This window comes from Cetorhinus maximus, chromosome 23 (genome assembly GCF_964194155.1).
Source record: "Cetorhinus maximus chromosome 23, sCetMax3.hap1.1, whole genome shotgun sequence".
NCBI lineage: Eukaryota > Metazoa > Chordata > Chondrichthyes > Lamniformes > Cetorhinidae > Cetorhinus > Cetorhinus maximus.
Window position 1 is genome coordinate 58,091,395 of NC_135901.1, and position 16,276 is coordinate 58,107,670.

General features: G+C 44.7%; 1 protein-coding gene and 1 pseudogene across 1 annotated transcript in view; one reads left to right on the plus strand and one right to left on the minus strand.

Annotated features, from left to right (window-relative positions):
• LOC144698062 (uncharacterized) overlaps positions 1-4,166 on the minus strand; it is a 121,742-nt gene extending 117,576 nt beyond the window's left edge. Inside the window, 1 exon segment of the mRNA XM_078569991.1 lies at positions 3,832-4,166. Coding sequence (XP_078426117.1) covers positions 3,832-4,166 — 335 coding nt within the window.
• A 72-nt stretch (positions 4,167-4,238) lies between these two features.
• On the plus strand, positions 4,239-16,016 carry LOC144698063 (uncharacterized; annotated as a pseudogene).
• Positions 16,017-16,276: the final 260 nt, after the last annotated feature.

Here is a 16,276-nt window from a genome sequence, read left to right on the forward strand (position 1 = left end):
GGTTTTGATCATTCCTATCTCTGTAACCTCCTCCAGCCTCACTATCCTCCCGAGATATCTGCTCTTCTTGAATTCGAGAATTACTGATTTTAATAATTCCATCACTGGTTGCCATTCTGTCAGTTTCCAAGACTCTAGAATTCCCTCCCTAAACCTCTCCACCTCTCTACCTCATTTGCATCCTTTAAGATATTCCTTCAGACCGACCACTTTGACCAAATTATTGGCCACCTGCCTGAGTATCTCCTTGGTTTCTAACATTTCTGTGAAATGTCTTGGTAAACTATATAAGAATAAATGTGCGATATAAACACAAATTGTTGTTGTTGATTTGGAGATATATCAATGTCCTTTCCTCATCACTGGGTGAATAACCTGTAGCTTCTTACCTAACAGCATTGTGTGAGCACCTTCACCACACTTACTTAATTAATAATGGGTTGAAAGGTTATGGGGAGAGGGAGGGAAATTGGCGTTGAGGCCAAAATGAGATCAGCCATGATCGTAATGAATGGCGGGGCAGGCTCGAGGGGCTGAATTGACCACTCCTGCTCCTAGTTCTTATGTTCTTATGTTCAAGGATCTATGGACATGCACACCAAGGTTCTGTACTTCCTCGGGTCCTACCATTCATCATGTACTCCCTTGTCCAGTTAGTCCTCCAAAAATGCATCACCTCACACTTGTTGGGATTAAATTCCATTTTCCACTGTTCTGTCCATCTGACCAGCCTGTCTATATGTCTAAGGGTTTCCTCCTCGCTATTTACCACACTAGTGATTTTTTTGTGTTACCTGTGAACTTACTGATCATACCTCCTACATTCATGTCTACATCATTAATGTCCACGAAGAACAACAAGGGACCCAGCACCAAACCCTGCAGTACGCCACTGGACACAGGCTTCCAGTCACAAAAACAACCTTTGACCATCACCCTCTGCCTCCTGACACTGAGCTAATTCTGGATCCAATTTGCCAAATTGCCCTGGATCACATGGGCTCTTACCTTCTGGACCTGTCTCCCATGCCAGACCTTGTCAAAAGCCTTAGAGAATTCCATGTGGACTACATCAATTGAACTACCCTCATCTACACACCTCGTCACCTCCTCGAAAAATTCAATCAAATTTGTTAGACATGATCCCTCACCGACAAAGCCATGCTGACTATCCTTGATTAATTCTTGCCACTCCTCATGGGGATTAATTCTGTCCCTCAGAACGTTTCCAAAAGTTTCCCTACCAGTGATGTTGGACTCACTGGCCTATTAGCTCCCTGGTTTATCCCCACCATTCTTCTTTAATAATGATACCACGTTGGCTGTCCTCCAGTCCTCTGGTACTTCTCCTGTGGCCAGAGAGGATTTGAAAATTAATGTCAGGGCCCCTGAAAGCTCCTCCCTTGCCCCCCACAGCACCTGGGATACATCTCATCTGGGCCTGGGGATTAATACACTTTTAAGGCCCAATAAAACCGCTAATACCTCCTCCCTCTCAATACTCATTTGTTCAAGTATATCACAGTCCCCCTCCCTGATTTCTATACCTACATCGTCCTTCTGTATAGTTAATACAGATGCAAAGTACTCATTTAAAACTTCATCTACATCTTCCAGCTCCTCACACAGATTGCCATTTTGGTCCCTGATGGCCCCTAATCTCTCCCTGGTTATCCTCTTGCCCTGAATATACTTATAAAATGCCTTTGGATTTTAACTTATTTCACCCAGCTGTGTTTTTCATGCCCCGTCTTCGCCTTCCTAATTTCTTCTTTAACCCCCTACACGTTCTGTACCCATCAAGGGCTCCTGCTGTTTTAAGCCCTCGGTATGTACCATAAGCTTACCTTTTATTCCCCCCTTATCTAATCCTGTCAATTCCTCAACATCCCAGTTTCTCTGGACTTGTTGGTCCTTTGTGGGAAAATGTTGGCCCTGTACTCTCACTATTTCCTTTTTGAATGACTCCCACTGCTCTGATGTTGATTTTCCTACAAGTAGCTGCTCCCAGTCCACATTGGCCAGGTCCTGTCTTATCATATTGAAATTGGCCTTCCCCAATTCAAAACCCTTATTTTCTATCCATCTTCATCCTTTTCCATAACTACTTAAATCTTACTGAGTTATGGTCATTATCACTGAACTGCTCCCCCACTGATACTTCTACAACTTGCCCAGCTTTGTTCTCTAACAGGTCCAGCACCTCTCTTGTAGGACTTTCTATGTGCTGGCTTAAAAATCTCGCCTGGATACATTTGAAGAATTCTGCCACCTCAAAGTCTTTCACACTTTGTCTATCCCAGTTAATATTGGGGAAGTTGAAATCCCCGATTATTATTACCCTATTATTTTAACACTTCTGAGATTTGCCTACATATCTGCCCTTCTATCTCTCCCTGACTGTTTGGGGGTCTATAGTATGCTCACAACAATGTGATTGCCCCCTTTCTGTTTTTAAGTTCTACCTATACGGCCTGATTTAAGGAACCTTCTAAGATACCATCCCTCCTTACTGCAGTAATTGACTCCTTGATCAATATTGTGACACCACCATCTCTTTTACAACCTCTGCCCCCTTCCTGTCTCACCTGAAGATTCTATACCTCAGAATATTGAGCTGCCAGTCCTGCCCCTCCCTCAGCCATGTCACCGTGATAGCAATGATATCATATCCCCATGTGTTAATCAGCATCTGCAACTCATCTGCCTTACTCACAACACTCCTTACATTAAAATAAATGTCATCCAGCCTTGCCATGTTGCCTTGTGCCTTAACTTGACTTTGTACACTCTGCCTTCCAGACTGACTTGTTTTTTCTTATATACTTGTCTGTACATCACCCCCTACTATACCTCCACTCAGTATCCCACCCCCATGCCAAATTAGTTTAAGAGCCCACCGATAGCACTAGCAAATTTCCACGCATGGTTCCTCACACCTTTTAAAGCACTTCTCACACTTAAATTAAAAGGTCTCTTGTCAGTGTGAATGGTGTCCCAGCAGGTGGGATGATGTCCTGAACCTCTTACCACACTGTGAGCAACTGAACAGCCTCTCGCCAGTGAGAATTCAATGTGTTTCAGCAGGTCAGTCCAAAGAGACAAATATTTCCCTTAGTTTGAGTTTGCTGTGTGTAAATCCTCCCCTTCTAACCCCCTGTAAAAGGAGTTTCCAAACACTCGGTATAAACTGGGCTCCGGGAGTTTGTAATCCGGGTTTGGAGTCCTACACCGGGTGTTTGTGAATCCTCCCAGTCCACCCTCCGGCTCCATTCCTCTCCTGCACTCGGCCCTTTCTCACCCGCTGGACTTTAAATTCCACCGCAACACAAACAAAAATACCTGGAAAAACTCAGCAGGTCTGACAGCATCTGCTGAGAGGAAACAGTTAACGTCTCGAGTCCATATGACTCTTCAACAGAACTAAGTAAAAATAGAAGAGAGGTGAAATATAAGCTGGTTTAAGAGGGGGGGGGGAACAAGTCGATCTGGATAGAGGGCCAGTGATAGGTGGAGAAAACCAAAAGATGTCACAGACAAAAGTGCAAAGAGGTGTTGAAGGTGGTGACATTATCTAAGGAATGTGCTAATTAAGGGTAGAAAGCAGGACGAGCAAGGTACAGATAGCCCTAGTGGGGGTGGGGGGAAGGGATCGAAATAGGCTAAAAGGTAGAGATAAAACAATGGATGAAAATACATTTAAAAATAATGGAAATAGGCGGGAAAAGAAAAATCTATATCAATTATTGGCAAAAATATTCCACCGCCTTCGTCCCGGTCCCCCGCCCACACTGCGCATGCTCCACTCCCAGCAGGCTCCGCCCCTCTCACTCCGATTGGCTGGAGGACCAGTTGCTCGCGCTCGGTCCTCCAATTCCGCCCCTTCTTCCTATTGGTCCGGAGCTGCCGCCAATCATTCGGTGTCGAAACATGCGCAGTCCGTGGAGACAGACGGGAGCTCCAGCGAACGGATTTAAAATGCGGGTTTTACAAAGCCCGAGTGCAAATCCAGAACCGAAAATAAACGCGTGAACAGAGATAGGGTCGGCGGATGAATTTGGAAGCTTCATAAACTCACGGTAACGGCCCCAATCCCTCAATAAGAAGCCACCATCCCCGGGTTTGCTCGGCGCTGCAGGAGAAATGCCCGAGTTAACGGCCGCCATCTTTATAGGGGCAATGTGGAGATTGGCGCATGCGCGGATGCCATCTTGATGGGTCAATGTGCTACAGGGCGCATGCGCAGCCGCCATCCTCACGGGGACAATGAGCAACAGCCTGAGGGAGACGTTCATAAAATGTGTGTTCACCAGGCGTTTTAGATCAGCAGCAATAGAATTATAAACCCATAGTCACTCAGCAGTACAGAATTTAAGTATTGCTGAAAAAGGGAGACATATTGCTGATATTTCATGTTGCACTCATCCGGACAGATGCAAAAAAAACAAATTTCTGAGCGAATAACAATTTGTGCCGCACAAGGAAAGGGTGTTGACTGGTTTGGCCAGTCAGCTCTGATTGGTCAAGGCATCACCATGGAGAATTCACCAAAGAGCTATCATCCTCCATTCTTTTGTTTAATTCAACAAACGGCCCCATCCCTGGACATGCACCTTCTGTCTGCAGTGGACAGTTCCCTGTGTATGAATACATGCAGCTTCTAGCAAGCATAAGTGAGCCACATTATGAGCCCGACTGATAATCTTTGAAATTTGATGTTCTTACGTCTGTCCTGATGAGTACAAGAGAAAAGGTTTCAACAGAATGTCTCTTTTTTTAGCAATACTCAAGTGTCTTAAAGGGGGAAAATGTGGTAGACAGAGGGAGATGTGTAGGGAGAGAATTTCAGAATTTGGGAACGAGGGAACTTAAGGCAAGGTCATTAATGCTGGAGCGATTAAAATGGAGAATGTAGAAGCTATCAGAATTCGAGCAGTGCAGATATCTCAGAGGGTTGTAGGGCTGGAGGAGATTACAGAGAAAGGGAGGGGCGAGGCCATGGAGGGATTTGAAAACAAGGATGAGAATTTTAAAATCAAGCAGTTGCTTGACCGGGATCCAAGACAGGTCAGGAAGCAAATGGGTGACAGAGGAACAGGACTTGCTACGAGTGAAGACGTGGACCGCAGACCTTTGGATGGCTTCAGGTTTACGGAGAGTAGAATGTGGGAGACCAGCCAGGAGTGTGTTGGGAAAGTCGTTCAAGACTGGAGGTAACAACAGCAGTGATTAGGGTTTCAGCAGCAGATGCACTGAGACGGGGTGAGGGCGGGTGATGTTGCAGAGGAGATCTTAGTGACGGCACAGATATGAGGTCAGAACCTGATCTGGAGATCAAATGTAACACCGAGGTTATGAACAGACTGGTTTAATCTCAGACTGTTCCCAGGGAGAGGGATGGAGTTGGTATCTGGGAAATGGAGATTGGAGCAGGGACTGAAAACAGTGTCTTCAGACTTCTCAGTGTTTAATTGGAGTTAATTAATCATCAGGAAGAGAAGCAGCAACCAGAATGGGCCATGAGACTGATCCCAGGTTTAACTTAGTTAGAGAGGGAGAGAAGGAAGGAAGGAAATCCTGGGAGGTTTGGAGAAACCACCTTCACAATCACTCATTAAATCTCCACACTGTGAGTTTTGGACACAAGGCTGCTATTCTGTATGGTCGGTCAGGGGGTTTCAGATTAATGTTTTGTCACGAGTAAAGACTGAAGTGAATGATGAAACATATTGTTATCTTCAGTTGGACAAATGTGTTAAAAAGATACAGGAAGAATTATCCAAAACTCTGTTTGGCTTCAGCACAGGGAGGAAGGAGAGTGTGTGGGAAAGGGATTTGCAGCTTTGGGAGAAGAAGACAGGAAATAATGTTCCATAGAAATGAGAATTGTCTGCTCTGAATTTCTATCCTGTTCTAACAGTGATCACTTTTGTAAACTCCTTTTACAGGGTATCGGACGGGGAGGATTTACAGAGAGGGAACTCAAACCAAACATCACATCAAGATCTGACAGTCACTCGATTCATCAGGACCTGAATATTATCGTCTTTGAATGTGGAAGGAGAAATGTTTGTTCTTTCTGTGGGAAAAGATTTCAAACATCAGTGTGACTGGAAAAGCACCGAGACACACACACACCCGAATGAGAGTGTTCCAGTGAACTGACTGTGGAAAGAGCTTTAACCAGTTACACAGCCTGAAATAACATCACACCATTCACAGCAGGGGGGAAATTGTACACGTGTTCTATGTGTGGACAAGGATTCACCTGATCATCAAACCTGGAGAGACACAGGGACACTTGAACCATGGAGAAACCGTGGAAATGAAAGGACTGTGGGAAAGGATTCAATTACCTATCCCAGCTGGAAATCCATCGACGCCGTCACACTGGGGAGAGGCCGTTCACCTGCTCCGAGTGAGGGAAGGGATTCACTCTGTCAGCCGACCTGCGAACACACCAGCGAATTAACACTGAGGAGAGACCATTCACTTGCTCTGAATATGGGAAGGGATTCACTCGGTCATCTGAGCTGCTGAGACACCAGCGAGTTCACAGTGGGAAGAAGCCATTCACCTGCTCTGAGTGTGGGAAGGGATTCACTTCCTCAACCAACCTGCGAACACACCCGCGAATTCACAGTGGGGAAAGACCATTCACTTGCTCTGAATGTGGGAAGGGATTCACTCGGTCATCTGAGCTGCTGAGACACCAGCGGGTTCACAGTGGGGAGAGGCCATTCACCTGCTCTGAATGTGGGAAAAGATTCACTCAGTTATCCAGCCTGCTGAGACACCAGCAGCTACACACTGGAGAGAGGCCGTTCACCTGCTCCGAGTGTGGGAAGGGATTCACTCAGTCATCCAGGCTCCGAACACACCAGCGGTTTCACACTGGAGAGAGACCATTCACCTGCTCCGAGTGTGGGAATGGATTCACTCAGCCACCCGGCCTGCTGCTGCACCAGCGGTTTCACACTGGAGAGAGACCATTCACCTGCTCCGAGTGTGGGAAGGGATTCACTCAGTCATCCAGCCTGCTGAGACACCAGCGGTTTCACACTGGGGAAAGACCATTCACCTGCTCCCTGTGTGGGAAGGGATTCACTCAGTCATCCCACTTGCGAATACACCAGTGAATTCACACTGGAGAGAGACCATAAGAACATATGGAATAGGAACGGGAGCAGACCATTTGGCCTCTCAAGTTTGCTGTGCCGTTCAATAAGATCATGGCTGATCTTCTTGTGTTTGAATTTCCACATTCCCATCTAACCTCGACAACCTTTGATTCCGTTGCCTAACAAGAATCTATCTACCTGTGTCTTAAAAATATTCAATGATCGCGCCTCCACCGCCTTCTGAGGCAGAGAATTCCCATTCGCACATCCCTCTGAGAGAAAAAAATTCTCCTCATCTCTGTCCTAAAAGGGCAACCCCCTAATTTTGAAACGGTGCCCCCTAGTTTTGGACTCACCCACAAGAGGAAACATCCTTTCCACATCCACCTTGTCAAGGCCGTTCAGGATCTTGTATACTTCAATCAAATCACTCCTCCCTCTTCTAAACTCCAGTGGAAACAAGCCCAGTCTGTCCAACCTTTCCTCATAAGACAGCCCACTCATTCCAGGTATCAATCTAGTGAATATCCTTTGAACCGCCTCCTACGCATTTATATCCTTCCTTAAATAAGGAGACCAAAACCACACACAGTATTCAAGGTGCGGTCCTGTATAACTGAAGCATAACATCCTTACTTTTATGCTCAACCCGTCTCGTAACAAAGGATAGCATTCCATTAGCCTTATTAATTACTTACTGTACCTGCATACAAACTTTTTGTGACTCATTTACTAGAACACCTAGGTCCCTCTGCACCTCAGAATTATGCAGCCATTCTCCATTTAAGCAATACTCTGCTTTTTTGTTCTTCCTGATAAAGTGACCAACTTCACATTTTCCCACATTTCACCCCATTTGCCAGATCTTTGGCCATTCATTCAACCTATCTACAGCCATCTGCAACCTCCTCATGTCCTCTTCACAACATACTTTCCTACCTATCTTTGTTCCAAATGCCAATTTAGCGACCATGTCTTCACTCCCCTCATCTAAGTCATTGATGTAAATCATAAAAAGTTGAGGCCCCAGCACAGATCCCTGTGGGACTCCATTCGTCACATCCTGCCAATCAGAAAAAGACCCATTTACACATACTCCCTGCTTTCTGCCAGCCAGCCAATCTCCTATCCATGCTAATAAGTTACCCCCTACACCATGCACTTTTATTTTCCGTAATAATCTTTGATGTGGCACCTTCTCAAATGCCTTCTGGAAATCCAAGTAGAGTACATCTACAGGCTCCACTTTATCCATTGCGCATGTTACTCCTTCAAAAAAACTCCAATCATTTGGTTAAACATGATTTTCCTTTCACAAAACCATGCTGACTCTTCCCGATTGCCTTGAGCTCTTCTAAGTGCCCAGCTATAACCTCCTTAATGATTGATTCTGATAACTTCCCCACGACAGACGTCAAGCTAACTGGCCTATAGTTTCCTGTTTTCTGCCTCCCTCCCTTCTTGAATAGAGGGGTTATATTTGCTACTTTCCAATCTGACGGAACCTTTCCAGAATCGAGTGAATTTTGGAAAATTAACACCAGTGCACCGACTACCCAATTGGCCGCCCCTTTTAAGACCCTAGGATGTAGTTCATTGGGTCACAGAGACTTGACATTGGCAGCTCCTTCAATTTGCTCAGTACCATTTCACCAGTGATTTCAATTTCACCAAGTTCCTTTCTCCTGTCACCTTCTGATTTGCAGCTATTACTAGAATGTTTTTTGTATCCTTTATATTGAACACAGAAGCAAAATATTATTCATTTCTTCCACCATTTCCTTATCTACTATTAACTCCCCACTGTCACCCTCTAGAGGACTAACACTCACTTTGCTCACACTTTTCCTTTTTAAGCACCTGTAGAAACACTTGCTATCCATTTTTACATTTCTAGCAAACTTCCTCTCACACTCTAATTTCTTTCTCCTGATTAACCTTTTAGCCATTTTCAACTGTTCTTTATATTCTGTCCAATCATCTGTCCTGCTGCTCATCCTTGCAGAGTTGTATGCTTTTTCCTTGAGCTTGATGCTTTCTTTAACTTCTTTAGTTAACCGCAGATGGTGGGTCCTCCCCTTATAATTTTTCTTTATGGTCGGGATGTACTCATTCTGAATACTCTGAAATATCCCCTTAAATGTCTGCCACTGCTTCTCTATTCATCTATCCTCTAGCCTCGTTTCCCAGTTCACTTCAGCTAGCTCAGCTTTCATCCCCACATAGTTGCCCTTATTTAAGTTTAAGATACTAGACTTTGACCCACTCTCCTCCCTTTCAAACTGGATGTAAAATTCAACCATATTGTGCTCGCTGCTACCTAGTAGTGCCCTTACTCTGAGGTCATTAATTAATCCTGTTACATTACACAATACCAAGTCAAATATAACCTGCTCTGTGATTGGCTCTTGCACATGCTGCTCTAAGAAACTATCTTAAAAGCATTCTAAGAACTCCTCATCCAGGCTATTAGTGCCAATCTGATTTTTCAAGTTAATGTGTAGATTAAAATCACCCATGATTATTGCTGTCCCTTTATCACAAGCACACAATATTTTCTCTTGAATACTTTGTCCTACACTATGGCTGCTGTTAGGGGCCCGTCAACCACTCCCACTAATGACTATTTTTCCCCTACTATTCCTCATCTGCACCCAAACCGATTCTACATCCTGATCTCCTGATCCAAGGTCATCTCTAACCATTGCACCAATGCCCCATTTAATTAACAATGCAACCCCTCCACCTTTACCTAGCTTCCTATTCTCCTTGAATGTCATGTACTCCTCAATATTAAGGACCCAATCTTAGTTGTCCTGCAGCCACGTCTCCATAATTACTATCAGATCATATTTATTTACTTCTGTGTGGGTCATCAATTCATTTACTTTGTTTTGAATGCTATGTGCATTCAGATAGACAGCCTTCAGTCTTGTCTTTTTGTTACCGTTGTAACATCTAGTCTTGACTGTTGATTTATTCTTAGGTTTTTTCTCTCAGTCCTTTCCTGCCATTCTCTGACCTCATTTCTCATATTACTATTTTGCTCTCCTCTCTTGACTCTACACCTTGAATTGCTACCTCTACTCAAGCTTGATCTCTCATCGCTCTTGTTTAGTTTAAAGCCCTCTCTACTTCCCGAGCTATGCGATTTGCGAGGACACTCATCCCAGCTTGGTTCAGGTGTAAACCATCCCAACGGTACAGCCCCCACTGCCCCCAGAACTGATACCAGTGCCCCACAAACCAGAACCCAGTTCTCCCACACCAATCTTCGAGCCACGCAATGGTCTCGCTAATCTTATTTGCCCGATGCCAATTTGCACGTGGCTCAGGTAATAATCCAGAGATTATTATTTTTGAGTTTCTCCTATATAATTTGGTACCTAGCTCCTTATACTGATTTTACAGAACCTCTTTCCTAGTTCTACCTATGTCATTGGTACGTACATGGACCAGGTGGATTCTCCCCCTCCCATTGCAAGTCCCTCTCCAGCCCTGAGCAGATGTCCGGAACCCTGGCACTGGGCAAGCAACACAGCCGTCTGGACTCTCACTTTTTGCTGCAGAAAACAGTGTCAATGCTCTCACTATACTATCCCTTACTACCACTACATTCGTTTTTGCTTCCCCTGTGTGAATGGCTTCCTGTACCACAGTGTCATGGCCAGCCAACTCATCCACCTTGTACATTTCACTTTCATCCGCACAGGTTGTGAGCACCTCAAACCTGTTTGACACTTGCAAAGTCTGAGACTCCTCCACTCCTGCCTGCTCGGTCCCATTACCTGCCTCACTGACAGTCACATCCTCCTGTCCCTCATTGCTGATCAAAACAGATGACCCTCTTCTAAGGTAACTGTCTTCTGGAACAAAGTATCCAGGTATTTCTCCCCATCCCTTATGTTGCACAGTGTCTGCATTTTGGTTTCCAGATCAATAATCCTGATCCGGAATTCCTCAAGCTGCTTACACTTCCTGCAGAGGTGTTTGTCATGGAACACCTTGGCATCCAAAAGCTCCCACATCTCACAGCTGCAACATAACCCCTGTCCTACCATTCTAACTTATGTTATTTAGTTAATTTACTTAAATTACTTTCTTCCTATGTTTGCTACAATTTACTGTGTTTACTGAATGCTAGTACCACTGACAACTAAAGATTATATGCTTCTTAACCACAAGAGATGTGTATTAGATGTTTATTTAAGTAATTCTATTTTATTGCTTGTTTAAAATCTTTGTTGTTTTATTTGAATTTTAAAGTTTTCAAATTTTGGTTTATTATTGTAAAGTTATTTTTATTGATAGATCTACCTGAACTCGCCTGTCCTCAGCTGGTTTCTCACACACTGTCCCTTAGACTGAACACTTACCGACCAATCAACGTACCAGCTTCCTGTGACATCACAGCTGCCTCTTTCCCCCCCACTCCTGCTGCCTCACAGCAGCTGCAACAGTGAAACAGCCCATTCCTCACTCAAATACCCCGTCTGTATTTATAGACGTTCCTCATACAAACCCCCCGTCTGTATTTATAGACGCTCCTCACTCAAATCCCCAATCTGTATTTAAAGACACTCCTCACTCAAATCCCCCGTCTGTATTTATAGGCGTTCCTCACTCAAATACCCCGTCTGTGTTTATAGACGTTCCTCACTCAAATCCCCAGTCTGTATTTATAGACGTTCCTCACTCAAATCACCCGTCTGTATTTATAGACGTTCCTCACTGAAATCCCCAGTCTGTATTTATAGATGTTCCTCACTCAAATCACCCGTCTGTATTTATAGACGTTTTTCACTCAAATCCCCCATCTGTATTTATAGACGTTCCTCACTCAAATCCCCGGTCTGTATTTATAGACGCTCCTCACTCAAATCCCCGGTCTGTATTTATAGACGCTCCTCACTCAAATCCCCGGTCTGTATTTATAGAGACTCCTCACTCAAATCCCCGGTCTGTATTTATAGACGTTCCTCACTCAAATCACCCGTCTGTATTTATAGACGTTCCTCACTGAAATCCCCAGTCTGTATTTATAGATGTTCCTCACTCAAATCACCCGTCTGTATTTATAGACGTTTTTCACTCAAATCCCCCATCTGTATTTATAGACGTTCCTCACTCAAATCCCCGGTCTGTATTTATAGACGCTCCTCACTCAAATCCCCGGTCTGTATTTATAGACGCTCCTCACTCAAATCCCCGGTCTGTATTTATAGAGACTCCTCACTCAAATCCCCGGTCTGTATTTATAGACACTCCTCACTCAAATCCCCTGTCTGTATTTATAGACGTTCCTCACTCAAATCCTCGGTCTGTATTTACAGACGCTCCTCACCCAAATCCCCAGTCTGTATTTATAGACGTTCCTCACTCAGATCCCCAGTCTGTATTTGTACACATTCTTCACTCCTCACTCAAATCCCCGGTCTGTATTTATAGACACTCCTCACTCAAATCCCCGGTCTGTATTTATAGATGCTCCTCACTCACATCCCCGCTCTGTATTTATAGACGTTCCTCACTCAAATCCCCGGCCTGTATTTATAGACGCTGCTCACTCAAATCCCCGGTCTGTATTTATAGACGTTCCTCACTCAAATCCCCCGTCTGTTTTTATACACATTCCTCACTCCTCACTCAAATCCCCGGTCTGTATTTATAGACGATCCTCACTCAAATCCCCAGTCTGTATTTATAGACACTCCTCATTCAAATCCCCGGTCTGTATTTATAGGGGCTCCACTACTCCCCACTGTCTCCTGCAGGTCCGCTCCACTCTGACTCCTAGCAAGGTAGGCCTCACTCGAATCCCTGACCTTTATTTATAGGCGCTTCTCATCTCCCGAGTATTTCCCACAGGTCCACTCCCCTCCAACTCCCAGCAAGGCAGAGGGATGGAGCCAGTGACTACAGAGTGGAGTTTGTAGCGAGGACTGAAGACAATGGCTTTCGTCTTCTCAATATTTAAATGGAGGAAATTTCTGTTAATCCAGTTCTGGATGTCAGACAAGTCAGGAGGGTGTGTGACTTGGAGGGGATCTTGGAGGTGATGGTGTTCACCTGCACCTGCTACCCTGGTCCTTCTAGGGATTGAGATTTAGAGTTTATCCCTCTGCTTTATCCAGTGCCTCTCCAACCTCTCTCTCTATTTGCTCTGATGGAGTCCAGAGTCTTGTGTAGGCCCAGACCGAGTGGCAGGTTTCCTTCCCTGAAGGACATCAGTGAACCAATTGGGTTTTTATGACAATCGAGCAGTTTTCATGGTCACTTTTTCCTCGTGCCGGCCCCACAAATTCCCAGATTCATTCAGCTCAATTTCACAACCTGCCTTTGTGTTTTTGTGGGTTCTCTCTCAGTCCCCTTTTTCTGTTTTATATCAATTTCACAGAGTATTAGAAGGGGAGGATTTTAATTTGGGGAAGTGAAATAAAACATCACATCAGTGTCTGAAAGACTCACCAAATTTGTGGTAACCTGAATATCATCGGATTTTTAACATGGAAGGAAAAAGCACCGTTCACAATGGGGAGAAACTGTACACGTGTTCTGTGTATGGATGAGACTTCAGCCGATCATCTGGCCTGTCAGAACATAAATACAGTCACAGTGGGGAGAAGCTGTGGAAACGTGCAGATTATAGGAAGGGATTCAATTATGCAGTTCAGCTGGAAACTCATCAAGACAGTCACACTGGTTTGAGGCTGTTCACCTGCCCAGAGTGTGGGAAGGGATTCATTAATTCATCCAACCTGGTGATACACCAATGTGTCCACACTGGGGAAAAGCCATTCTCCTGCTCCGAGTGTGAGAGGGGATTCAATGACTCATCCAACCTGTTGGCACACCAGCGTCTTCACACTGACGAGAGACCGTTCAGATGCTCTCACTGTGGGACTGGGTTCAGGCGTTTATCTGAACTCACCATACAGCAGCGAGTCCACACTGGGGAGAGGCCATTCACCTGTATGTGGGAAGGGATTCACTCAGTTATCCACCCTGCTGAGGCACCAGTAAATTCACACTGGGGAGAGACCGTTCACCTGTACGGTGTGTGGGAAGGGATTCACTCAGTTATCCACCCTGCTGAGACATGAACAAACTCACACTGAGGGGAGGTCATTCAGCTGTGCGGAGTGTGGGAAAATATTTGCCCATTCAAACAACCTGGTGAAACACCAGCGAGTTCACACTGGGGAGAAGTTGTTCAGCTGCTCCGAGTGTGGGAAGAGATTTACTCAATCATCCCACCTAAAGGCACATCAATAAATTCACACTGATGAGAGGCCTTTTAAATGTCCAGACTGCAAGAAGTGCTTTAAAAGTTCTGGGGAACTGGTGTCCCATCAATTGGTTTACACTGATGAGAGACCGCTTAGGTTCTAAACTGGGTTTAGGTGATCCTCTCAACTCGCTGTACACCAGTGAGTTCACACTGGGGAGTGGCCATTCAGATGCTCCAAGTGTGGGAAAGGATTCACTGAGTCATCCCACCTGCTGACACACCAGCGAGCTCACACTGGGGAGAGACTGTTCACCTGCCCTGAGTGAATCCCTTCCAACACTCGGTCAGCTAACCGGGTGAAACACCAGTGATTTCATAAGTAACTGCAGTGATTGGATTTTTCTGTTAATCACATCCAGGACATGTTCATTGGGGTCTGTTTCTGCTGATGTTAATAAACCCCAGCCCTGTCATTCTGGTTAATATTCTGTATAAAAATCAAATAAATCAGTTTTGTGTTAAATACAGTGCGTTGAGTCTTTTCAATATCTCGAACACAAGTTAGTTCCTTTGAAGCACTTTCCCTCTCCTTCAAATCTGCCATCATCACTCCCTCCTCAATAAAACCAATCCTTGACCCCAATGCCCTTGCAAACTACCTCCCCATTTCTCTCCACCCTTTTCTCTCCAAAGTCCTGGTCACCTCCAAAATCCATGCCGATCTTTTATGAAACTCCATGGTTCAATCCCTCCAATAAGAAAACTGCCCCTGCCACCATATTGAAACAGCTCTCATCAAAGTCAAAAATTACATCCTCTGTGAATGTGACAAAGGTAAATTCTCCCTCATTGTCCTTCTTGGCCTGTCTGTGGTCTTTGACACCATTGACTAAACCATCCTCCTCCAATGCCTCTCCACTGGTGTCCAGCTGGGTGGGACTACATGATCCTGATTCCTTTCTTATCTATGTCATTGTAGCCAGAGAATCACCTGCAGGAGCTGAGATTATTTGAGTTACATTTTCATAGACTCTCACTCGGTAAGTGATCAGGTGTCACTGAACTTTGACATGCAGATGTTTCATTATCACTTTCACAGTGACTGCGTCTGACAGACCAAGTCCTTCTTTCTGCAGCAGCCCTTCTTGATAAGACCAACAGAGAAGAGTGAAGACATAGCCACTACCCAAGCTCATTGCAATAAAAATGTCTGCTAATGCCCATTAAAATATAAAGCACAGCAGAACAACAGGGTGTTAGTTTGTGACAGACTTATTGAAACAGATTCATTACCAAGAATTTGCCAACAGGTCCATTATTGCAGGATGCAAATGGTAGGAGATGGACCTTGTCATTATTAATTTGCAATGCCTATGTGAGCAGAATCTCGCCCTCATACAGACTCACTCATTAAGTAGTCAGATCTCACTGAACTGTGACACAAGCTGTGTGTATCTAAATTACACTTATACGGATTCACTCAGTGAGTGGTCAGATCTCATTGAACTATTACACAATCATATTCCAATGACTCACACAGATTGTATTTTGCAGACCATATCACTCTCCGTGTATCAGACCCTTTCCACAAGATTGACTATGTTATTGTCCACACCGCAAGATCACAGCGCTACAAACACCTGGAACTTCCTGTTAGAATGTAAAGCTGGGAGAACAATGGGATGTTGCTCTGTTACAAACATGGTGATAGAGATTGACTGTCAGAATAAACCAATAATTTCTACCACATTATAGATTTGGTTTGGGGCTGAAGGAGGCCATTTGGCCCATCGTGTCTGCACTGGATCTCTAAATGAGCAACTCAACCAGTCCTATTCTTCTGCCTTTTCCCCATAAACCTGTATATTCTTCCTTTTCAGATAACAGCCTAATTCCTGCCTGAATGCTTCAATTGGACCTGCCT